This window comes from Neoarius graeffei, chromosome 4 (assembly GCF_027579695.1).
Source record: "Neoarius graeffei isolate fNeoGra1 chromosome 4, fNeoGra1.pri, whole genome shotgun sequence".
NCBI classification, from domain to species: Eukaryota; Metazoa; Chordata; class Actinopteri; order Siluriformes; family Ariidae; genus Neoarius; species Neoarius graeffei.
The window spans coordinates 85,201,241-85,228,452 of record NC_083572.1 but is presented as its reverse complement, the minus strand read 5'-3'; the positions used below and the strand labels follow the sequence as shown (position 1 = coordinate 85,228,452).

The following is a 27,212-nucleotide window of genomic DNA, read 5'->3' as shown; positions in this document are numbered from 1 at the left end:
CTACTAAGACAGTGGTAAACTCTTATAAGTTCTTTACTGTTCTTTTTCGTATGGGAATAGAAGAAGTAAGGATGCATGCGCATAAACTATTATGCGCGAGACTTCATATTAGCCACAAAGTCAGGAAAATCTGTTCGGAAAATTACATTATAATGACCAAATACAATGAAAAGTATTTTTCCAGTCTCACCTGTGAAAGGTAATCCCATGTGATCTCGTTTGGACGGTAAACCTGTTGGTACAGTTAAACGCAGCCAATCTTTATTCTCCGCTTTGACCTTTCCAATATGGCGGCGAGGATGACGTACGCGGAAGGCGGCGTCTTTAATGGTCCGGAATAAATTGAATGATACACGTTGATGGATTAATTTGCTTTTTTGAGGAATGTATTCTAGGACTTAAACCATCATCTGAAGAGGTGAGATCGCTCTTTTTTCCCCCTAGTTTTGCTGGTGGGATTGACTCTGCCCTAAGGGCTATTCTCTCTCTCTCTCTCTCTCTCTCTCTCTCTCTCTCTCTCTCTCTCTCACACTTTGCACCATTACACAATATTCACAGTGAAAATATTTTGTAAGCGCGTTTCATGAACCAGGTTATAGGATTTGTTGACAACTCGCATCGCAATGAGAAGATCATTGGCACTACTGGTGTTAAGAATCAGACCATTTCATAAATGAATATTTTGCTGTAGAGCTGCAGTGTTTGTACAATTGCATGTTTTTGCTTCACTATTACTGTCACTATTCTGCTTCTTGCATTACTACTGTGAACTAACACTGAACATAATAATAATAATAATAATATCCAAGCTCGTGTTTCACTCTCACTAGTGCTCTGTAAGGCTTTTTCCTGGTGATATTCGTTACACTTCTACCCGGCGTGAAGCACTCACAGTCATGTGGTTGTGACGTCATCGTAAACAAATACGTTTTACTCATCCAGACGACTTCACAACGGCAACGTTGCCAGATCTTTCCACTCTGGAACCCGTTCTCAAAAAGATTGCGTTTTGGGCACCCAAAACGCCGGTGCCGTGTGGATGCCAGGCCTAAACGATAAGCAATTGTATCGGAGTCACCTGAATCCGTTGCCGTGTGGACAGGGCCTGAAAACAGCTGGGTTTTGGTGTGCATTCAGTTGTCTGGGAAGTGTGCCAAGGACTGCATTGTAGGTGGCTGATAAATGATGTCTTAGACCCCCACCTCTGTTCAGTGATGGCCGTTCCAGGTTGACAAAAATGGCTTCTTTAACTCCTCGCTCATACCAACGATCCTCTCTGGCTAAAATGCGTACGTTGCAATCCTGAAATGAGTGTCCTTTGTTGTTAAGATGAAGATAGACAGCAGAGTCCTGGCCTGAGGAACAGCTCCTTCTCTTTTCCCTCTACCGTTGTAGGAATGTTCTGAGCCCTTTGTTGCAAGGTCCTAATGACCCCCAATTTGTGTTCCAGAAGGAGCAGAATCACATCAAGAAAGCACTTCAGAACTGCAGGTATCCCAACTGGGCCTTCTTCAAGAGCAGAAAAAGGAACATAACGGACAAGGAGGATAACAGGAACAAACGCAAGAACATTGTCATTCCCTACATTTCTGGTCTATCTGAGAAACTCGGGAGGATCTACATTTCAGACCCAGTAACACCCTGAAGCAGAAACTGATCCACCCTAAGGACAGAATAACCAGACACAAACAGGACAACGTAGTGTATGCAATTCAGTGCAGTGAGGAATGCACGGACTTGTATATTGGGGAACAAAACAACCTCTTCACAGGCACATGGCTCAACACAGGAGAGCCAGTTCCTCAGGCCAGGACTCTGCTGTCTATCTTCATCTTAACAACAAAGGACACTCATTTCAGGATTGCAACGTACGCATTTTAGCCAGAGAGGATCGTTGGTATGAGCGAGGAATTAAAGAAGCCATTTTTGTCAACCTGGAATAGCCATCACAGAGGACAGAGAGAACCAGCAATCCATTGATCACCCCAACGACTCTCGAGGCCGTTCACACCCAGCCCCCAGTGACCCACACCAACAGGATGACTCAACGACACCGTAGGATTGCTTTTCATCCATGAGAGGATAAATACCTGATACTCCCTATTAGTCAGACAGAACTGAAGAAGCCTTTCGGATGAGAGGTGAAATATCTTCAAGAATCTTCAAGCAAGTCCAGTTGCTCTCTTTTACCACCCACAGTTTACTATGACCTGGATGACTGAGAATCTTCACAGACATACTTTATGATCAGTATTTTTTTTTTAATTGAATGATAAAACAATGCTTGAACTTGGCTTTCACAAAATATCATGATTTGTTAGGGACTTGAAAGCAATTATTTGCCTTTGCCTTCAGCATTGGTATAATTATCGGCATAAATATTTTTTATGACAGCTTTATTATCAGATTTGACATTGCCCTTCCCAGTGTACTTCTCTTGTTATGATTTATTATAAAACTTATTATAAAGATGAACGTCTTCAACATTCTCATAAAGGGTAAAAACCAGGACTGCATGTTTTTGATCAGATGATATAAATGTTTTATGAATTAAATTTAATTAAACATAAATTAAATATTAAATTAATTTTACATTTTAAAAAATCTTAGCACAGAGATTAAAAAAAGGTTATTTCCTTATACAGTACCAGCAAAAAGTTTGTACTCATTCATAGTTTTTTCTGTATTTTGACTATTTTCTACATTGTAGAACAATACTGAAGACATCAAAACTATGAAATAACATCTGGAACATGTGGAATTATGTGGTCAATGAAAAGTGTTAAACAAAAGATGTTTGATATTTTAGATTCTTCAAAGTGGCCACCGTTTACCTTGATAACGTTTTGTACACTATTGACATTATCTTAACCAGCTTCATTAGATTGCATTAATGGCATTTAGCAGACGCTCTTATCCAGAGTGACATACAACATACCCAGAGCAGCCTGGGGAGCAGGTGGGGGTTAGGTGCCTTGCTCAAGGGCACTTCAGCCATTCCTGCTGGTCCAGGGAATTGAACCAGAAACCTTTTGGTCCCAAAGCTGCATCTCTAACCTTTAGGCCATGGCTTAATTAGTTAATTAGTGCAATTTCTTGCCTTTGAAATAGTAAATTATAAAAATACAGTAAATGGCCCTATTCCACAACTGTAGTAATCCATATTATGTTAAGAACCGTTCTACTAAATAAAGAGAAACGACGCCCATCATTACTTTAAGACATGAAGTGACTTTTAATTTATAAAAATAAAGAAAAGCCATTGAATTAGGTGTGTCCAGACTTTTGAATTGTACTGTGTGTGGTACAATATATTATTCTAACTTTTAAAAAAAACAACCACTGAGAGGCACTTGGAGAGTGCAGAGCTCCACCAAGGACAATCGTCGACTTTTCTGTGATGTGCAAATCTGCAGCCGCAGCCACTTTATATGTCTGGATATTTTTCCAAAACTATTAGAATTATGTCCTGTGTACCCCAGAGGATTACTGCCACCCATCAATGTAGATTGTGATATGGAGTCATCATATTTTTACATTGGCTATGTTTTGTCACTATTGAACTTCCCTGCCATCTACTGGATTGTGAGATGTATGGCAAATGCTGTATCTCTCAATGTTGGCGAATGTGAAATTAAATTCATGGATCTGTCCCATGGCTCAGATCTGCTCCAAAATTTAATGGGTTCTTCCTTGGCCATTCCACCAAGTTTAATAGAAATTGGATCGCCAGATTTTGTGCAATCCTGATTAAAAACAAACAAACTGACATTTTTAAGTTCGTTTCTTAGACAAGGATTTTAAGATCGTTACCTTGTTAACAGTTTCAGCGTGAATCTTCCGACTTCCTCAGAACTGTCACCAGATGTTGACCGAACATCTGGTGACAGTTCTGAGAAAGGCGGAAGATTCACGCTGAAACTGTTAACAAGGTAACGATCTTAAAATCCTTGTCTAAGAAACGAACTTAAAAATACTTAAATAATCAGACATAATGAACTTCCACTACATAAAACAAACTGACAGACAAACTTCACTGCTGTCAGTAAACCTGCTGAGCACATCCAAACTACAAACATGGACACTCTGAACTACAATCCCTAAGAACCACAGCGTCATCTGTCACCAGACTATTGATTACAGCTGCCACTCATCTCCCTAATTAGCTCTTTCCCTACTTACGCCACTCTCTCATGCAACTCCAGTGTGAAACATTATTAGCACAGATGGCGTTAGCATGGACTCATCCAAGGTCTCTGCGGTTACGCCCTGGCCCACACCCACATCCATAAGGGATCTTCAGCGTTTCTTGGCTTTCGTGAACTACTATCATCGGTTCATTTGGGGTTTCAGTATGATAGTTTCCCCCTTAGCAGCTCTGCTTAAAAAGGGGCCTAAGTGCCTCCAGTGGAACCCCATGGCCAAAGAAGTATTCCAGCATCTCAAGCAGGCCTTCACCTCTGCTCCGGTCCTCCAGCATCCTGATCCAACCAAATCTTTCACCTTAGAGGTGGATGCATCCAACACTGGAGTAGGGGCGATTCTGTCTCATCGTTTTGGGGAGAAACAGAAACTTCATCCAGTAGCCTTCTTTTTGATGAAACTCTCTTCTGCAGAAAGGAACTACAACATTGGCAACAGAGAACTGCTCGCCATTAAACTATCCCTTGAAGAGTGGTGAGACTGGCTAGAGGGAGCCACTCACCCATTTGTAATTCTCACTTACCACAAGAACCTTGAATATCTCAAGAAAGCCAAGAGGCTAAATCCTCATCAGGCCAGGTGGGCGCTCTTTTTTTTTTTTTTTTTTTACAAGATTCAATTTCACAATTTCATTTCGCCCCGGTTCCAAGAATGCCAAGGCGGGCGCCCTATCTCGAACCTTTGGTCCTTCTCACCAAAATTCTGTCACCCACCCCATTCTCCCATCCCCATGTTTTGTACAGTCTATCACCTGGGACCTAGACAGAGAGATAAGAAATTCTCAACCGCAAACTTTCCCCACTAACCTCCCACCTGGCCTACTCTATGTGCCTAACCAGCTTCGAGGTCGATTCATCACATGGGCCCATGCGTCTCCCACCACGGGACATCCTGGCAGTCAACGTACTTATTAAATGCTGAAGAATAAGTATTAGTAGGAGAACATGTTCTATTTGTGCCCAAGCAAAGGTTCCTAGAACCCCTCCCACTGGCAAACTGTGCCCCCTCCCTATTCCTCAGAGACCCTGGTCCCATATAGCCAATGACTTCATCACTGACCTCCCTCCCTCAGAAGGTAACACTACCATTATGGTAACTATTGACCGCTTCTCTAAAGCTCTTAAGCTCATCCCCTTACCTGGCATCCCAATGGCGTCCCAAACAGCAGAACTACTCTTCCAGCAAGTATTTAGATATTATGGTATCCCCGAGGATATAGTCAGTGACTGGGGGCTCTCAGTTCATTTCACGTTTCTGGACCTGCTTCATGGAAAGGTTAGGGGTATCAGTGAGCCTTACATCTGGCTACCATCCTCAATCAAATGGCCAAGTTGAGAGAGTCAACCAGGAAATCGGCTGCTTCCTGAGGATCTTCTGCATGCGTAACCAGGGGGACTGGGCACATTTTCTCCCATGGGCCCAGTATGCACAAAACTCCCCCAGACATTCTGCAACACAATTAACACCATTTCAGTGCATACTCAGCTATCAACCACCCTTGTTCCCCTGGGATGATATGCCAAGCCAGGTACAGGCTGTGGAAGACCGGTTCACACGCAGTCAGACAGTATGGGAGGAGGTGCACCAATGTCTGGAGACAGTCAATGCCAAGTATAAAGAATGTGCGGACAAACACAGAGGAGACAGTCTAAACTTTTCTCCGGGCGACAGAGTATGAGCGGCCACAAGAAATCTCAGCGAGCCCAACACCTGCAGAAAACTTCAGCCACATTACATTGGGCCATTCAAGGTACTGCATCACATTAATGAAGTCTCTTACCGCTTAGAACTCCTCCCTCACAGCAGGTTATCTCCCACGTTCCATGTCTACAATTTGAAACCAGCCATCCCGGGCTCTCTTGCCGAAAACACACTGGTTCAGGAACACCCAGGTAAACCCATCTACCAGGTAAATAATATTATCAACTCTAGACGTAGAAGAGGGCAAGTCGAGTACCTGGTAGATTGGGAGGGTTATGGACCTGAAGAACAAAGCTGGGTTTCTGCCAAGGACATTCTAGACCCACTCCTCAACCAAAAATTCCATGCTCTGTACCCAGACAAACCAGCACCTAGGTAGGGGGCGTCCTTGAAAGAATATGGGGGTGGGAGTGTTCTGTCAGTAAACCTGCTGAGAACGTCCAAACTACAAACATGGACACTCTGAACTACACAGTGTCCTCTGTCACCAGACTATTGATTACAGCTGCCACTCATCTCCCTAATTACCTCTCTCCCAACTTAAGCCACTGTCTCATGCAACTCCAGCGTGAAGTATCATTCTGTTTCATCCAGTTCATACCAAGCCTTGTACTTTCTGTCTGCCTCTCGATTTCCTGACCTTTGCTTGCCCTATTTTGTTTATACTCTTTGTCTCGCCTCTACTGCGTTGTTTGACGATCGCCCGACCCTTGCTAATTTCCTGACCTCGCTTCCTGTCTCTTGTCTTGGCTTCATCTACAGTCTGCACCCCGCTCTCCTCTGCACATACATCTGTGTCTCCACTCTGACAACTGTGCTGCACTGAAAACAACATCCTTGCAAGAGGCAACAACAATGCGACTGGATGTAAATGGATTTAATATTAATGTATTTTTCTGATTTTCATTTGACGTAAAGATTGTAGACCGACTCTTTGCTCTTTTAACACTATGAGAAAAATTGCTCAGGGGGAATCCTTTAACTAATCATCAAGATGCAGTCTGTATGACTGGATGATTAATTATAACCAACTACTTATCTGATTTTAGATCTAGATGTGACTCACTAGCAGAAATATTTCCATCTGAACATTTTTGAGACATATTGTCTCAGCTGTACATTAGAGAAAAAATGCCTGAATTATCATTTTTGTGCATTTTGTGTTGCATTTTCACTTTTTAACTGGAGCCGCAAAGTGACTTGCCATGTTTATCGGGCATTGTAATATTAAACTCACTCATGTTCTGTTGTCTGTGTATGTGACTGTGTGTGTTTGCTCATGATATCTGCGATGTACAGTATGTAAACGTGTTGTGTATGGACCTGGTGATGTTTTGTTGATTACTGAGTCTGTAAAGGTCTTACCTGACAGAACCTACCCCGAAGTATAATGATTTTTATTCTATCCAAATTCACTGGATATGAGCAGTCGCGCACTCTGATTGGTTACTCCTACTACTAGGCTATCAGCTCATATACCATGAGTGGAGAAAAACAAAATGGCAGAGTGTCTTGCTGAGCCAACCGAGGATGAAATAAAAACTCTATTTGAAAACAAACACCCCCCCCAAAATAAAAAAAAAAAGTGCAACAAAATATGGAAGGAACATATTTGATGGTAAGAACATATATATATTTTTTTATTTTTCAAGAATCATTATTAGTATCGCATTTTTCACAAATTGCTACTGTCATTTCGCCGGTTTGTTTACATTCTAAGCGGAAATGATTTTGTCAGACATTTTGTATAAATTGTTTTTTAATCAAAGTTTTTATCTATCTATCTATCTATCTATCTATCTATCTATCTATCTATCTATCTATCTGGCTGGCTAGCTAGCTAGCTACATGCATTGTCGGCTATCAGCTCATGTACAACTCAATTTCATGGAATAACTGTTAATAATAATAATAATAATAATAATAATAATTTTTCTCTGTTGATGATCTGACATATCAGAGAAGATAAGAATACATTCTTGTATTGTATTAAATTGTAGTATAATAGTAAGGCAAAAGACTTAATTATATATGAGAAACCAGACTGGTTCAAACTTACAGGAAGTCTACAGTAACGCAAATAATGATGTGGTGAGCAGAAAAGCAACTCAGAACACACAGCATGCTGATCCTTGAGGTGAATGGGCTACAACAGCAGCAGACCATGTCAGGTTTCCACTTTTGCCAGGAATAATACAATTGTAATTTTTTGTATTTTTATTATTTATGTATTTATTTATTTTATTATATATATATTTTTTAAGCATTAGTACAGTGAAACTCCTGGCATGGCTCACAGGGGAACTGATTAGATTAGATTAGATTAGATTAGATTAGATTAGATTAGATTAGATTAGATTAGATTAGATTAGATTAGATTAGATTAGATTAGACAAAACTTTATTGATCTCTTTGGGAGGGTTCCCTCAGGGAAATTAAAATTCCAGCAGCATCATTAGCGAATAAATAGAAAATAGAGAAAATGTCTAGATAAAGTAAGTATTAACATATACAAATATAAAGAATAAAATATGGAAAAAAGGAGGGGATCTAGCAGAAGAGGTACTGTAATGCACATTATATTGTACATTTGTATTGCTTTTTGTCAGGCTAGGCTACTGCTCCTTCCCGTCCTCTGTCCTCCTGTTACACCCCCCCCCCCCCCCCCCCCCCCCCCGGGGAGGAAGGGTTTACTACTTGGCACTGTGTAGTGAACAAAGCCTGTGAAACAAGTTTAGTTGGTTAAACAGCTGCACTTACTCAAAGGAAAAAAAATAAACCAAGCCATTACTGAGCTATGAAATTCATTCCAGATAATTTCTGTTCTAATTATCTACAGCCGACTGCCTTATATCGCCATGTTGTGTGTGCATTTATGGTGATATGTATTTTAATCAGATGTTCCATTCTGGTCTTTATTAAAAGGTCACGCTTAGTCCAGATCCATCAGTTAGACTCCAATCCTGGATTAGAACATGGCTCTGTGTTTCCCCTCCCGCTCTTGCGAGTCTGAGAACCTCATGGTGTAGCTTTGGGAGGAAGTGGCTACAGCATGGAGCTCAGCTCAGTGGGAGGGAGGGCTCAGTGGGTGTGCGTATGTGAGTGTGTGTGTGTGTGGAGTCATGCTGGACCAATGCCGCTAGTGTGTGTATGAGTGAGCGTGCAGCAGTACGTCTCAGGGCCATGTACCGGCGGTCACCCTGTCACAAGGGCAGAGTTTACTTCGACTTTAGTGAAGAGGTGGTAAGGAGGCTGCACCCCTCCACTCTCAGGTTAGAATACATTCATTCTCACACTTTTCTCTGAGTAATTCTCTCTCTCTCTGACTGTCTAATTTACATGTCTGCTTCTCACTTTCACGCTCCTTCTCCTCTTTTGTGCATTAGCCCGATTTGCATATTGTCTGTCGTGCTTCTGGCTGTCTGTCGCAGCACAGGAGTAAAAGTCTCTCAGCTGAAACTAGGGCAGCTCAAGCAGAAGTGGAGCAAGAAGACACAGTTTCTTACAATACATCCTGCATTTATCTGTGCTGTACACTTTCTGTATCTCTCTCCCTCTCTCTCTCTGTTTCACTTGAGATCATGGATGAAGTTCTGTACAAATATTTGTGAGCCGGTGTATGATCTGTAGCACAGGTTGAGTCAGCCGTCAGTTCAGTGTGGGAATGCAGCTGCAGTGAAATTCAATCCTGTATCGTCGACGTCACCCTTCAGTTTCAGTTCATGAACAAACCCAAGTTTCACAAACATGACAGCTTGGACGACACCTGCGCTTTCTGATTTTCACTGCATTGTGAGTTTGTGTGTACCGAAAATCATTCAAGTTGCTTTTTTTTTTAAATTTATTTATTTATTTACGATTTTTTTTATATCAAAATAAGCTCATGGGGTTAAGACATTATGTTTTGCCCTTATTGGAAAGCAGAATAGTTTGCAGGACAGGAAGCAGCTCATCATGATAGATAAGCTGCACTTGTACAAGTGCTGGGTTTGTGCTGACTTGGAATTTACATTAACAGTATGTCCAGTGGTGATTTTTTTTGGGCGCCATGTTTCAAAATGAGGTAAAAGTGACTTAAGTGACACATGTATCATACATATGCCATGAACACTGTGCAAACCGGTAATACACTCTAGAAGGCATGCCAGTACATTACAGTATGTAGTATGTTTCTACAAGAAGTAGAGGGATTACATGGATAGCAGATTAGGGATAAAATTAGTTTATGTTTAAAGTCATTCAAATTCTGTAAAGCTGCTTTGTAACAATGTCTATTGTTAAAAGCACTATAGAAATAAACTTGACTTGACTTGTTTCTACAAAGTATAAATGCAGTACAGTATTTATACTAGACAGAAGTAGTATAAATATATTTATTCTATCCACATTCACTGGATATGAGCAATCGCACGCTCTGATTGGCTACTCTACGACTAGGCTATCAACTCATATACCGTGAGTAGAGAAAAACAAAATGGCGTTGCTGAACCAACCAAGGACAAAATAAAAACTCTACTTGAAAACAAAACCCTGAAAAATACAAAAAAAAAAACCCACAACAAAATATGGAATGAAAGTATTTTGGTAAGAACGTTTTTTTTTTTTAATTTTCAAGAATTATTATTGTATTTTTCACAAATCGCTACTGTCGTTTCGCCGGTTTGTTTACATTCTAATCGGAAATTATTTTGTCTGACATTTTGTATAAAAGGTTTTTATTTGTCAAATTTGCAAAAAATAAAAATGCTTTGTTTCTCAAAATCTAGTGAATGTGGATAGAATAAAACAGTTATTCCACTCAGTCTCGTCGTATATGGCTTAGAACCGACTTGCTGCTACATGCCTCGTCAGCTATCAGCTCATGTATGACTCGATTTCATGGAATAACTGATATATATATATATATATATATATATATATATATATATATATATATATATATATATTGTGTTTACACTTATGATTCTACAGTCTTTAGTGAAGATGTACAGTCTCTGTGGAAACAGCATACCAACAGATATAATCTTAGCAGCCTGTGGTTTTGTGCTTGAACACACATTTGGTTTGAGATTGAGTTTGAGGAACAGGTTATCTACAGCCCTTCTGCTGTGTGGTGACTGTTCTTTTGTACTTCAGACATCCTTGATCGTGGGTGTTTAACAACTGTTTGATAGTCTGTAAATATTTCAGAGACATGTCTGAGTGCAGTGTTGATTTAAGACACTTTATTATGTTTTGCTCATATGGGCCGAGTGCTCAGCTTGCTGGGGATCGCATTTGGTAGTAGCAACCTACTCAAGGCTATGACATTTATTTGTGTGTCTGATCTAGGCTTCATATTCTCGTCTGTTAACACTACATTGACACACAGTACATATACATAGCTAGCTCATTTCCAACACTTATACTTTCTGTGAGTTCCTTTCTTATATCAACTTGGAAAAAAAGAGGTGTATTTCATTGGAGAAGTAAAATGCGTGCACCGAAAGCCATACACACATGTACTTCTATGCGCACACATACACGCGTTACTCAGACTCGTGTCATTTGGGGAGCTATGTCGACTGAAGTATGTCATGGAAAAGGTAGTACACCGTTCCATAGTAAGCTAACTCATTTGTCCCATGCTGTAAAAATTTGTTATTTAAAGCAAAGCCCAGAGCAATTCTTATTGCCCTGGAACACATTTGTAAAATGCTCCTCCCATTTTCTCTCTCTGGTTTCTTTCTCAAAGGGCTATTTCCCAAAGCTGTAGGAATGCTTCTCTCTGAACAAAAAGTCCCCTTCTTCCCCAAAGTCATATGTCAAACCTGCAAACGTCATGAAATGGTTTTTGACAAGTTCTCCAAACAGGTCATTCTTCTCCAAAAGATGAGATGTTTAATAAACAGATTGTCACTTTATTTAGTAGATCTTATTTTTTTACTGCTCTCATTGAAATCCTTTGTGGCACTTGCAGCTACTAAAGCCTCAAACAAGAGTTTGAGCAATGTGGATAACAGAAAATTCAAAAGCTAAAATATTGTATAACATGGAAATGGTACGAGTTACTGTTTCTATTTTTTTTTTTTAGTTTAGTGGTAATTATAGAGTTACTTGGAACTGACTACTGAAATTTCTCAGGTACTACTGACTATTGACATTTTTCTGTCTACTGACATTTCTCAGATATGACTGACTACTGACATTTCAGACACTACTGACATTTATCAGACACTACTGACTACTGACATTTTTCTGTCTACTGACATTTCCCAGTTACTGCTGACTACTGACCTTTCTCAGACACTACTGACGACTGACATTTCAGACACTACTGATGACTGACATTTTTCTGTCTGCTGACATTTCTCAGGTACTACTGCCAACTGACATTTATCAGACACTACTGACATTTTTCTGTCTACTGACATTTCTCAGGTACTACTGACCATTGACATTTTTCAGACACTACTGACAACTGACATTTCAGACACTACTGACTACTGACATTTTTCTGTCTGCTGACATTTCTCAGGTACGACTGACTACTGACATTTCAGACACTACTGACTACTGACATTTATAAGAAAATCTGAAGAATATGAACAAATGCTTGTCTCAAGCAAGTTAAGCAACACCAACTGTCCCTTTTAGTTTAGAAATGTAAACTAAAACAAGGTGACAGAATTTTGCACATTGTTTCTCTGGTTCATCAAACTTTTTTGTCTTGTAAGTGTTCATCTTACCTGCAGTTTAAGCCTTGATTTGTTCAATTCTGAATAGACACATTTAAAATGAAGGCAAAATATTCATCCACTGGCTGTTTCACTAACTTTTTTTTTTTTTGGCTTGCTGTGTGCACAAGGTGAATCATTTTCTGTTTGTGGAATCGACTCTAAAGTTTTGGGGTTGACTTTGAGTTTTGAATGCCTGAAATCAGTGAATTGACTCTTTCTGGGTTCAACACCGAACCAAAAGCAGGATGGAGATTTGATGACTGAATACACAAGATAGATTAAAAATATATAGTGTACGCTAAGAACAATGCAGTGTTTGTTAGCTTTAACTACTCACAAGCTAATGAGCATGCTTCATACTGTGAGTTTTAAAGTGAGAAAATGTTTATCTCATCAGCTATTTTTGAATACTATCTTCATTATCAACCCACTGTTGAAAATGAACACTATTGCCATACAAACTACTGGCTTGATGGTGGAAATAGTCTAAGATAACATTTTGTCAAAGGGCAGGAAGGATTGATAAACATGACCATACATTTGTGATATAGCAAGAAAGCCAGATAAGGTAGGACAGCTCAATACACAGCAGTTAATAAGCATAATTCAAGCGGGTACATCATGTTTCCACCGTTGATCACACTGACCACAAATGAATAATTAGTAATCAAAATATTCAGTGTGGGATTAAACTAATTAAGCACAGAGGGTTTTTATTTTTCATAACTTTTTTTTTTTTTAAAGCAAATTTTACCAAGGGTGCCTTTATTTCTGGAGCTGACTGTATGTTTATACACATGTGCGCGCACACACTCACACACGTACACATATTTCCAAAGCAATGCATAAGAACTAGACATAATATTCCTGGCAAATTACCTAGAGCAAAAATGGGTTGTAGACAGCATACCGCACGCTGTGTGATTACTTACTTGGAACGAAAACCATGTTCCTGTAAGACTCTTGTTCAAGTAATTGGAAGACGGCATTTTTATATGTTGAGGTGGAGATGGTTACTTTTATTTAAAGCATGGAAAGTTCTTTACTCTTTGTTTCCTACACGCACGTCCTGTTAAAAACATCTAACAGCACCTCTCGCCTCAGTATCTGTTCAATCATACAGTACAACCCCAATTCCAAAAAAGTTGGGATGTTTATGTTTATGTTTATTTATGTTTATGTTAAAACATAAATAAAAACAGAATGTAAAGATTTGCAAATCATGGAAACCCTATATTTCATTGAAAATACTACAAAGACAACATATCAGATTTTGAAACTGAGATTTTTTTTTTTTAAATATATGCTCATTTTGAATTTGGTGTCAGAAACACATTTCAAAAAAGTTGGGACAGGGGCAACAAAAGACTGAAAAAGTTGTGTAATGCTCACCCCCCCCCCCCCCCCCCCCCCCGATTTGGTTAATCGGTAACAGGTCAGTAAGATGATTGGGTATAAAAAGAGCATCCCAGAGAGGCGGAGTCTCTCAGAAGTAAAGATGGGGAGGGGTTCACCACTCTGTGAAAGACTGCATGGGCAAACAGTGCAACAATTTAAGAATAACGTTCCTCAATGTAAAATTGCAAAGAATTTGGGGATCACATCATCTATGGTACATAATATCATTAAAAGATTCAGAGAATCTGGAGAAATCTCTGTATGCAAGAGACAAGGCTGAAAACTGACACTGGATGCCTGTGATCTTCAGGCCCTCAGGAGACACTGCATTAAAAGCAGACATGTGTCTGTAGTGGAAATCACTGTATGGGCTCAGGAACACTTCAGAAAACCATCATCTGTGAAAACAGTTCATTACTGCATCCTCAAATGCAAGTTAAAACCAAATATAAACAATATCCAGAAACACCGCCACCTTCGGTGTAGTGGTTAGCGCTGTCGCCTCACAATAAGAAGGTCCGGGTTCGAGCCCCGTGGCCGGCGAGGGCCTTTCTGTGCGGAGTTCTCCCCGTGTCCGCGTGGGTTTCCTCCGGGTGCTTCAGTTTCCCCCACAGTCCAAAGACATGCAGGTTAGGTTAACTGGTGACTCTAAATTGACCGTAGGTGTGAATGTGAGTGTGAATGGTTGTCTGTGTCTATGTGTCAGCCCTGTGATGACCTGGCGACTTGTCCAGGGTGTACCCCGCCTTTCGCCCGTAGTCAGCTGGGATAGGCTCCAGCTTGCCTGTGACCCTGTAGAAGGATAAAGCGGCTAGAGATAATGAGATGAGACCGCCACCTTCTCTGGGCCCGAGCTCTTTTACAATGGACTGAGGCGAAGTGGAAAATTGTCCCGAGGTCTGATGAATCAAAAGTAGAAATTCTTTTTAGAAATCATGGACACCATGTCCTTTGGGCTAAAGAGGAGAGGGACCATCCGGCTTGTTATCAGTGCACAGCTCAAAAGCCAACATCTGTGATGGTATGAGGGTGCATTAGTGCACATGACATGGGTAGCTTGTACATCTGGGAAGGCCTCATTAATGCTGAATGATAGATACACGTTTCAGAGTAATAAGCTGCCATCCAGACAAAATCTTTTTCAGGGAAGGCCTTCCTTCTTTCAGCAAGACAATGCCAAACCGCTTTCTGCACATATTAAAACTGCATAGCTCCGTAGTAAAAGAGTCAGGGTGCTAAACTGGCCTGCCTGCAGTCCAGACCTGTCTCCCATTTAAAACATTTGGTGTTTTATGAAGCGCAAAATTTGACAAAGGAGACCCTGAACTGTTGAGCCACTGAAATTGTATATCAGGCAAGAAAGGGACAACATTTCTCTTTCAAAACTACAGCAATTGGTCTCCTCAGTTCCCAAATGTTGTTAAAAGTAGAGGTGATGCAACACAGCGGTAAACATGCCCCTGTCCCAACTTTTTTGAAATGTGTTGCAACATCAAATTTAAAATGAGCATATATTTTTCAAAAAACAATAAAATTTCTCAGTTTCAACATTTGATATGTTGTCTTTGTAGTATTTTCAGTGAAATATAGGGTTTCCATGATTTGCAAATTATCACATTCTGGTTTTATTTACAGTGTACATAGCGTCCCAACTTTTTTTGGAATTGGGGTTGTAAAATTGTATGTCTTTGCGGTCTGATGAAATAAAGCAGGTCATGATAGGAGAGTAAGGCCCTGATTTACTAAGGTCTGAAAAAATAGTGATAATTTTCATGTGCAAATGAATAGATTGCACATGAAGTCAGTTTTTTTTTTCTTGTGTGTATGTGTGTGTGCCCATGCATGTGTCAGTGTGGTGGATGATTTACAAAGATGAGCTGTATGATATGAGGTCACATGTAGTAAAGGGAGGAAACAATATTTAAATGACCTTTAAGAGACTCATTAACAGTTCTGAAATTCACCACACATACTGTATACAGTCTGCTCACTCTGCTCATATAAAAATATGCTGAATGCTTTTTACATATCTTTTGTTTTACTAGTTATGGTTTTGAGAAATATTTTCATTATTCTGAAACATTGAGACATCATTTCATTAAACTTAATACAGTGCTTTTATTTAATTTATAGGGGCGGCACGGTGGTGTAGTGGTTAGCGCTGTTGCCTCACAGCAAGAAGGTCCGGGTTCGAGCCCCGTGGCTGGCGAGGGCCTTTCTGTGCGGAGTTTGCATGTTCTCCCCGTGTCCGCGTGGGTTTCCTCCGGGTGCTCCGGTTTCCCCCACAGTCCAAAGACATGCAGGTTAGGTTAACTGGTGACTCTAAATTGACCGTAGGTGTGAATGTGAGTGTGAATGGTTGTCTGTGTCTATGTGTCAGCCCTGTGATGACCTGGCGACTTGTCCAGGGTGTACCCCGCCTTTCGCCCGTAGTCAGCTGGGATAGGCTCCAGCTTGCCTGCGACCCTGTAGAACAGGATAAAGCGGCTAGAGATAATGAGATGAGATATTTAATTTATTTTTTTATTTTATGGGCGGCACGGTGGTGTAGTGGTTAGCGCTGTCGCCTCACAGCAAGAAGGTCCTGGGTTCGAGCCCCGGGGCCGGCGAGGGCCTTTCTGTGCGGAGTTTGCATGTTCTCCTCGTGTCCGCGTGGGTTTCCTCCGGGTGCTCCGGTTTCCCCCACAGTCCAAAGACATGCAGGTTAGGTTAACTGGTGACTCTAAATTGACCGTAGGTGTGAATGTGAGTGTGAATGGTTGTCTGTGTCTATGTGTCAGCCCTGTGATGACCTGGCGACTTGTCCAGGGTGTACCCCGCCTTTCGCCCGTAGTCAGCTGGGATAGGCTCCAGCTTGCCTGCGACCCTGTAGAAGGATAAAGCGGCTAGAGATAATGAGATGAGATGAGATTTTATTTTATTTTTGTCAAATGGCAAGCATGGGCTTACGCAAGTTTAAAACCTGCCCTTTGGTTGTATTAATTTACACACGCAATTGCTGTTCCTAAGGTGCCATTTAGGCTCCAGTAAATTACACTGTGGAGGTAAAATTAACCCAATAATTAATCATAATTAATCTAAATAAAGAGTGGTGAATAATCTGTTAGTCATCACTCTATATTTTGCACTTTTGAATAGAAATACCCAAAACAAAACCAATAGTGCGCTGTTGTTCTCATTAGAAAGACACCATCCTTGGTCTTTTTAGTAAGCCACCTTGCACACCATTGCATTGTAAATGTGTGTTTACTTTGATAGGGATATAGAGTGAGTAAGTAAGGATGTAGGTAAGTAAGTTTTATTGATAGAACACATTTAAACACTGACAAAAGTGCTGTACAAAGAATATAAAAACATCAGAAATATAGTACTCAGAAAACCTACTCAGAAAATAGTGCTATGCCAGTCACTGAAGAGAATCCATAATTCCCGGAGCCAGTGTATGGTATATTTGATTTATATCCCTCATAAAAAAAATTCCAAACTAAAAATGTTAAAATCGAATCTTGGCATAAACTCACTGGAGGCAGCCATGTTTGTTGTTTTCATCGGAGCAACCTTTGACCTGCGCGTGTACGATGTACCATGTTACCGCCTGCCTCGCTAGGCATGATCCATAGATCTACACACTCAGAAATGCTCGCAGAGCCACAGCTGTGACTCGAGTCAGCCGTATAGCTTGAAGTTGTGGCATCAGTTCATGGTATATCCAGGATATACCATGACTGACTCACACCATATCCTTTTATTTTAATTTTTGACATCACGAGATACATTGCTTAATCAGTGGTGGAACTATTTTATGTCACATGAGCCATCCTTGGCCAATCCCTGCACAAGAATTTTTGATGAGGGATCTCATCTCATCTCATCTCATTATCTCTAGCCGCTTTATCCTGTTCTACAGGGTCGCAGGCAAGCTGGAGCCCATCCCAGGTGAGGGATATAATATGTAATATTATCTGTGTAGTAATTAAAACATGTTTGCCCTAACTTTAAGACTTTGCACTATTGTCATGGGGCTTGACATATTGGATTGACGAGGTCACGACACTTACTTCCTTATGCTGAATCTGTATTCAAGCCTGTTGTCATCTGTGGGTGTTGAGTGACTCAGAAAACAAGACATCCCGTGAAATTGATTTTCCCCAGGGCAAAAGCAGTGGGCGTCCTGCTCCTCCAGAGAACTTTATTTCATCAGGTCACGAAGATCTCACACTCTGAGCATGTAGGACAGAGGCTAGTCTTTACCTCATCAGGCGAGCCGAAGTTTGCCAAAGCTTTCTGACATATTATATTGAAAGTAATCTGAAGCAAAGTCATTACCTAGTATCCTGCAGCTTTTCTGCAAAGCAACATAAGTTCCTTCCATAAATTCAATGATCTAAGCTATAACATACGAGACTTGGCCAGATGCTGCTTCTCTTGATTAACTACAACATTCAGGCATTCTGTACTATACTGCTTTGTATTGTACTATTGTTTATCTTACTGCATCATATTGTATTAACATATATTCTGATATACTGTACCATACCATTGGGGCTTCAAATCAATCAAAGTCCTTCCCACGCCCAGTACCTGGTATTCCTAGGCAGTCTCCCACTCAAGTACTAACCAGGCCCAACTCTGATATAGTGCATCGGGCGGCGCCGATCTCCGTTTCCGTAGCCCTCGGCCTCTCGCCTATTACATAGCTAGGGTTACAGTGGGGGGCTAGTCCTCTGGTAACCACGAGAGTTTGACTCCCCACTCACATCTGTATTGCAGCGTGCCTTGCCAGATGGTAGTAGGTACCATTTTTTATGATGGTCTTTGGTATGACCCGACCGTGAATAGAACTCACGATCTCCCGATCGAGAGGCGGACACGCTACCACTAGGCCACTAGCCGGTCCACCATTGGGGCTTACCATACCATATATGTGGGCAGTAGGGTGATCCTCAAATATGCCAAAAATAAAGATTTGACTTTCTTAAGATGCTTCCTCACTAAGTTGTTCGGCTTGCTGAGAAAACATTTTGTGCAAAATTGTATTTTGATACGACTATTCTAACCACTGCCACACACGGGTTGAAATTTGTACTATTTGAGCATATTTGCGAAAACCAACAAAAAGCAATGTGCATGTTTACCTAAGCAATACATATTGAAAAATGACAAACGTGAGTCCAAGACAAATAAAAACAATATTATGTGCCACTGTTCACATATTTGTTTAGATCAAACAGTCATAATGGGTGGTGTTTTGTTACGATTTCTTGGCTTCCGGGAACTGACACCGATGCCATTCCACTACTTGCAACAGGTATTGCTGCTGCTGCTCATTTTTTGTCAGGATTTGATTATAGTCCTGGATTAGTGCCACTCCTCTCTCAGCAAAGTCATTGACCACAGCAATACCATGCAGGGCCTTCTTTGATGACTGGAATGATGGGTCCTCCTCCCACTCTGAAGGGTCCTTGACGAGGAAGTCGGTGTCAATGTTGAATGCCTCAAAAATGTGACCCGAGGCAGATGTAACAAAATCTGCCCAACTTGTATACAAATTATATCCAGGTTAACAGTTCAAGTTCAAAGTTATTTTTGGTCGTAGTTAACTGTTACATTGCAGTTGTTCAAAACAAAAGGGCTTTGCTGAGTGAAGTCCTCTTGTAAAAGTCTCTGTCACTTTTCCTCACCTCCAAGTAGAACTTTATATTTCCGCTATTGCTCTCTTTTCCAGTTTTTCGATGCCCGTTGGTATGTTTTTCTCTTGTAAATATGCGTGAAGAATATCCAGTGAAGTTTTTGTAGCCTTTTGGATGTTCAGCATGTCTGTCTCTTTAAATGTTCTGCTTTGAATGAAGCTAACCTCGCAGCCATGTTTGGGTACAAACTGTTACATTCACTCGCGAGCGCGGACGTTTTATGTCTCTGACGTGTCTCTTTTTCCAGTTTTTCCGTATATTTAATGCAGAAGATTAAATGCGTGAAGAATATCCAGGGAAGTTTTGGTAGCCTTTCAGGTGTTCAGCATGTCTTTCTCTTTAAATCTTCGGCTTTTAGTGAAGCAAACCTCGCGGCCATGTTTGTGAACAAACTGTCACGGTCACTCACTAGCGTGGAAGTTTTACATCTCCATGTCTCTTTTCCATTTTTTTAATGTCCGTTGGTATGTTTTTCTCTTGTGTGAAGAATATATAATGAAGTTTTGATAGCCTTTCGGATGTTCAGCACATCTTTAGTTTCAGTTTATTTATTTAGTGCTTAAACTGAGCACTGAATTAACCCCGTCTTCTCTCTCTCCCAGCCGACAAAGAAATGATTGTGCGCATGAGCAGCAGAAAAGTTTTGTCATTGGATCTTCGCGTGACGTCGTGTTGTCTTGACAACGTGCAATATTATAACAATATTGCACGCTCATTCTCCATTGGGAACAGTGGCGTAATACATGGAGGATAAGCAATATGATAGCAATATTGCATGCTATCAATAAACCCGCTAGAAGGGAAGAGAATAGATGTTTTTATTCCATGGAAAAAGTGGCCTGTATGTATAATAATGTATGATATTGCCCTGTTCTTTAACATGCCGTAGTATACTGTGCAATGTTGTACCATACTGCATCATACTTCACAATGAAATACTTTACTGCATCAGGTTGTAGCATACTACTACACTGTTCTATGAGGTATTGCACTGTTCTATACCATGTTGTAGTATCCTGCACTTTACTGTACCATACTGCACCATACTACACTACGTTGTATCATAATGCACCATGCTGTATCATACTATGCCATAAGGTACTATGCTGTGTCCTCATGCAGCTTACTATATCATAACCATACTGCACCATTCTGTACCTTATTTCACTCTTCTATACCATGCTATAGCATACGTCACCATTAGATACCGTACTCTACCATCCTGTACCATGATACACTGTACATTTTGGGATAAACTGGAATGTCGACTATGCCCCAGGGCACCCCACCTGACATCAGTGCATGACCTCACTAATGCTCTTGTGGCTGAATTGGAAAATCCCTATGGCCATGTTCTAAAATCTAATGGAAAACCTTCCCTGAAGAGTGAAGGTTATTATAACAGCAAAAATTAGATATGGTTGTGATGGTCGGGTATCCACAATCATTTGGCCGTATATTGCATTTCCTAACCATACTACTCCATTCTGTGTCATTTACCATTGCATACTGCAACATGCTGTATCATATACATACAGAATATTACATGATTGTGTGAAGATTTGAAGTTTCTCTTCGAGTGGTGAATATATTTCACAAGTGAGCGAAATGAATGAGTGATATATTTTTGAACACGAGAAGATAAACTTCATATCTTTGCGCTACCATGTAATATTATTTTCATGAGATAGACATATCCATAAAAAATACAAAAGTTCATCAAAAGAATTTTAATTTCGAACCAGTTCTCCATTTTGACAACGTGTGTCTAGTCAGCAAGAAAACACTGGGAGTGACGCCATTGGAGTGAAAGATCAGGAAATATCCATCTATCCATTATCCATAACCGCTTATCCTGTGCAGGGTTGCAGGCAAGCTGGAGCCTGTCCCAGCTGACTATGGGCGAAAGGCGGGGTACACCCTGGACAAGTCACCAGATCATCACAGGGCTGACACATAGAGACAAACAACCATTCACACTCACATTCACACCTACGGTCAATTTAGAGCCACCAATTAGCCTAACCTGCATGTCTTTGGACTGTGGGGGAAACCGGAGCACCCGGAGGAAACCCATCCGGACACGGGGAGAACATGCAAACTCCACACAGAAAGGCCCCTGTCGGCCACTAGGCTCAAACCCAGGACCTTCTTGCTGTGAAGCAGCGTTGTAGTCAAGTCACTTAACCTTGAGTCCAGTCTCGAGTCCCCAGTGTTCAAGTCCAAGGCATTAAAAAAAATTTTGAGTCGAGTCCACTATTGATCCAAGTTGAGTCCGAGAACAAGACTCCAACCATTTGACGGTGGCTGTTTTAGCTCCGTTAACATTAGTTTGTTCCTGAACATGACGTATGAATAGGTGAATGTGCATTCTCTTTGTCAGGGAGTGCAAAGTATTCTGTCAGAGATGGTTGGGAGACGGATGTAAGTGCAGAAGGTGTGCTTATTAATATAAGTGAAGACAGGTAAACAATCCAGAATTGCAGGCAAAATCGTAAAACAGTGAAGCAGGCAATACGTCGAGCGACGCACAAACAGGCTATCACAGACTCGGCAGAATCAAAGACGAGAAACAGGAAATCAGGGATCAGGAAACCAAGCAAGGAAATAAGGCTCGGTAATGTGTCAGCAACGCAATTCAATACTTCGCAAAGTAAGTGCATTTTCACAGTTTTTATATAGGCGCGCTGATTGTGCCTTAATCCTGTGCAAGTGCAAGTTGTTTATGGCACACGCGAGAGAGTCTGCTTGCATCTATCTGATGCACGCGCCAAGGCGCACAGGTATGACACTCTTGCACAAAATTAGTGCAAAAATTAATGTAGATATAAATATCTTATGCCAAATTATTATAGCATGTTACAAAAAATAAAGAAAAACAAATCAGAGTCTTCGTCTCCAATTTACGAGTCTGAATGCAGTTAATGCACGGGTCCAAGTCATCAGTGCTCAAGTCCAAGTCAAGTCACGAGGCCTTAAAATTAGGGCACGAGTCGGACTCGAGTCCTACAAGCCTGCTGTGAGGCAACAGTGCTAACCACTACACCACCATGCCACCCATCAGGAAATATGTCACTCAGATCCACGATGTGACTTGTCCAGGGTGTACCCCGCCTTTCGCCCGTAGTCAGCTGGGATAGGCTCCAGCTTGCCTGCGACCCTGTAGAAGGATAAAGCGGCTAGAGATAATGAGATGAGATGAGATGAGATCCACGATGTATTTCATATGAAAAATGCGAGTTTTTCAACACGAGAAGATAAACTTCACATCTTCAAGCCAATGTGTGATTTTCTTTTTATTATATCGACACGTTCACAAACAAATAGTATGCAAATTTATCAAAACAATTCATCGATTTCCTCACGAGTAAGGATATTGAAAAATATGATACTCAATATCATGGATGTAGTTTGTATGAAAAATACGAGTGGCGCACTTCCCAGTAAAACACTCGTGTCTATGTAATAATATACCGTACGACACCAGACTACACAACACTACACCATGCTGTATCGTATAAAATATCATACTACACCATGCTGTATCACACATGGTCTTTGATACAGCATATGCACAAGTACAGTACGAGTGATAAAACACTGCATTGTTGGTGGTGGCTCTCAGGAAGGGACGACAATAGTGGGATGTTGATACGTTGTAAGGTGCGTAAGAAAGTGTGTGAGGTTAGTAGACACAAGGACTCTGTCAAACCCCAAAGCTCACTCTGACGTAGTGTTCACAAAGTAAGTCATGCAACTCAGTATCTGGAGATACCATTATCACGGATTTCAAAGTGTGTGTGTGTGTGTGTACTGTATGTAGATGTGTATTTCAGTAAAGATCAGTTCATTGTAAGAATTTAGTGTGAGAGCAAAATGTTGGTTTTAATCAGCTGGGCCAAAGTGGTACATACTGTAATTATGCTATGTTCAGTGTAAATTAACCCCATTTTTAGGACATCAAGTTAAAAAAAAAAAAGGAAAAAAAGTCAATCCATATACAGACACCATAAGCATACTCCAATATGTGGTTCCAAGGTTTGTGAAAGTAAACATTGAGTATAAAGTTAGAAAGCAGCTGGTCTCTTCCTTTCATTGCTGCTTGTGGTTTTAGGGGCCGTCTAAAACCATGTCAGTACACATGCTGTGAAGAGCCACAAGGACACCAAAACTCAATTTTCAAAAGAGAATATCTTCCACTATCTTTCTCCAGCCACCACTGAGATAACAAACACACTTCCAAATGTGAAGTGTTTGTTTGAGTTAAGCTTGATGTGCTTCCAGAGTAGGTGTCTTATTTGAAGTGGGCCAAGGCCATCTCCTCGGCACTTCCTCAGGGCTTGGAAGGATGCGACTTGCTTCCTCCCTGCTTACTGGAAAACTCTGAGATGTTCCAAAACTTGTAACAGCTTGTTCCAGCACCACTTATGCAAACATCAACCATTTCAGATCAATGAACTGTAGCTTGCGATCCTATTTAAAAATATGAAATGGCCAGAGTCTGTTCTCTGCTGTTGATGTGCCTCTCTGAACATGTGTAGACTCTTATATGCATACGTTGCTGGTTACAGGTTTGGAAAAGCCTGATGAAATGTTTTGGGTTTTTTCATAGTTATAAGGTATTTGATTTTAAGAACGTTTCTAAGACATTATTATAAGAACTTTTGTTTGTTTGCTTGCTTGCTTGCTTGCTTGTTTGTTTGTTTGTTAAGCAGCTGTAACCAGGCCCAAAAATACTTAAAGGGATCCTCCAGCGGATTTACTTTCAAACGTATTTTAAGCAAAAGTAGTTGCAGATTTCAAAAATCAAACTTTCATTTCCAGACACCAGATATTATTTGAGAAAAATGAATTTACTTTAAATTGCCAGATGGGCTTCCTGTGGTGGTGACGTATGCAATGACATCAGGTAGTGGCCACTTGAAGCAATTCAGCTGTTTATATTCTCTGTTTACATTGTAGTTTTGCTAGTTTTACAAGTATTTTAATGAATTTATCAATTTTTAAATAAGTATGCCTCATTATGTCGCATATAAATGCCACGGGGCAGGACGGTGGTGTAGTGGTTAGCACTGTCGCCTCACAGCAAGAAGGTTCTGGGTTTGAGCCCAGTGGCCAGCGGGGGCCTTTCTGTGTGGAGTTTGCATGTTCTCCCCGTGTCTGCGTGGGTTTCCTCCGGGTGCTCCGGTTTCCCCCACAGTCCAAAGACATGCGGTTAGGTTAACGTGGGGTGGCCTTGGGCTGAGGTGCCCTTGAGCAAGGTACCGAACCCCTGACTGCTCCCCGGGCGCTCTGGTGTGGCTGCCCGCTGCTCTGAGTGTGTGCGTGTGTTCACTGCTTCAGGTGGGTTAAATGCAGAGAATGAATTTCACTGTGCTTGAAGTGTGCATGTGACAAATAAAGGTTTCTTCTTCTTCTTCACAATGATGCTAAAAAGAAATCACAAGCTGGAACTAGACTGCATTTCCACAGAGAAAATGCAAAGTGTGCTTCCTTTGCTGTGGCAGAGTGTCACTGACGGAAAGATTTCGTGGCTTCGTGCTTTAAAATCTTTTTTTACATGATCTATAGAAAGTGTGTGTGTGTAGTGTGTGTGGCAAAGTGTGTGTAGTGTGTTGCATAGTGTGTGTGTGCCTGCACGCTCTAAAATCTTGGTTTAAACTGGCTCATCTCACTGCACGACATGACATTTCATGATCTAAAATCTTTTACATGATCTACATGGTGCTGGGTGGATTAACAGAGAGTGTGGCATGATTTAAAACAGATTTTAGAATGCGAGGCGTGCAGCATGACATGACACTAAGGTTTCTCCCGAAACGCCATTTATATGCTACACAATGAGGCATGCTTATTTAAAAACTGATAAATTCATTAAAATACTTGTATAAACTAGCAAAACTACGATGCAAACAGAAAATAAAAACAGCTGAGTTGCTCCAAGCAACCACTATCTGATGTCATCGCATATGTCACCACTGCAGGATCCGCCCATCTGTCATTTTAAAGAAAATTCATTTTTCTCGAACACTATTAGGTCTCCGAAAATGAAAGTTTGATTTTTGAAATCTGCGACTACTTTTACTTAAAATACATTTCAGAGTAAATCCACTGGAGGATCCCTTTAAAATATGAAATAGAAAATATGGTTTGTTGAACACTTTTTGGACACTACATAATTCAAAATGTGTTACTTCATAGTTTTGTTGACTTCACTATCTACTACTGTATTTATTGGCCCTATTTCCTGAGATCATCACCCAGCCTGCAGGAGCAGTGAGTATAATTGCTGCCTCACAGCCCCAGGGTCCCCGGTTCAATCCTGAGCTCAGGTTACTGTCTGTACGTTCCCCCTGTGTCCATGTGGGTTTCCTTCCACCTGCTAAAAACATGCTGGTTGGTGTTTTGTTGACACTAAATTACCAATAGGTGTGAATATGTGTTCATGGTACACTGTCATGGACTGGTGTGCCATTCAGGGTGTATTCCCATCTCACACCCAGTGTTCCCATTATCGGCTTTGGATCTTGATCGGGAGAGTGCAATTACGTATCTGTCAACCCATAAGGAACAGCTGTAAATCTTACAGATTTTTCACTTTTTGTCAGGCGTACAGACATGTTCTAAAAGTCTTACTGATTCCTAGTTTTTCGCCAAAACATTTTATACCCCCGCTCCGAAGGAAGGGGGGGTATACTGTTTTTTTTTTTTTTTTTTACCTCTGTCCGTCCATATCTCTGTCCGTCCGAAACACCCTTTTTCTCAGCAACCACAAATCATAGCCACTTGGTACCAAGCTTCAGCTTGGGGTTCTATACCGTGTATACTGTTTTCAGGTCTGTCGCACATTGACTTCCTGTTTACCGACTGAATGTATTTACGAAACATATCGGGTGGATTTACAAAATTTTTATAACACTTTTCTCAGCAACTACAAATCACAACTGCTTGATATTTGGTACCGAGCTTCAGCTTGGGGTTCTATACCATGTATACTGTTTTCAGGTCTGTCGCACATTGACTTCCTGTTTACCGACTGAATGTATTTACGAAACATATCGGGTGGATTTACAAAATTTTTATAACACTTTTCTCAGCAACTACAAATCACAACTGCTTGATATTTGGTACCGAGCTTCAGCTTGGGGTTCTATACCGTGTATACTGTTTTCAGGTCTGTCGCACATTGACTTCCTGTTTACCGACTGAATGTATTTACGAAACATATCGGGTGGATTTACAAAATTTTTATAACACTTTTCTCAGCAACTACAAATCACAACTGCTTGATATTTGGTACCGAGCTTCAGCTTGGGGTTCTATACCATGTATACTGTTTTCAGGTCTGTCGCACATTGACTTCCTGTTTACCGACTGAATGTATTTACGAAACATATCGGGTGGATTTTGACGCTATTTCAAGAAGCAAAATGCTATTTCAAAATGACAGTTTACCAGGATGCTATTTGAAATCCCTGGGGAGAACACGGCTCTTTACTTA

At 40.8% G+C, this 27,212-nt stretch overlaps 1 protein-coding gene across 8 annotated transcripts in view; it reads left to right on the top strand.

Annotated features, from left to right (window-relative positions):
• Nucleotides 1–27,212, top strand: part of pde4ba (phosphodiesterase 4B, cAMP-specific a) — a 466,048-nt gene that overhangs the window by 314,610 nt on the left and 124,226 nt on the right. Inside the window, exon 1 of one of the 8 annotated variants that reach the window (XM_060919909.1) lies at nt 9,058–9,176. The exons of the other annotated variants lie outside the window; for them this stretch is intronic. Within the exon in view, the coding sequence (XP_060775892.1) occupies nt 9,088–9,176 (89 nt within the window). The 5' untranslated portion in view covers nt 9,058–9,087. Of the gene's footprint in view, nt 1–9,057; nt 9,177–27,212 lie in introns of those variants that run through there. 8 annotated transcript variants of the gene reach the window in all.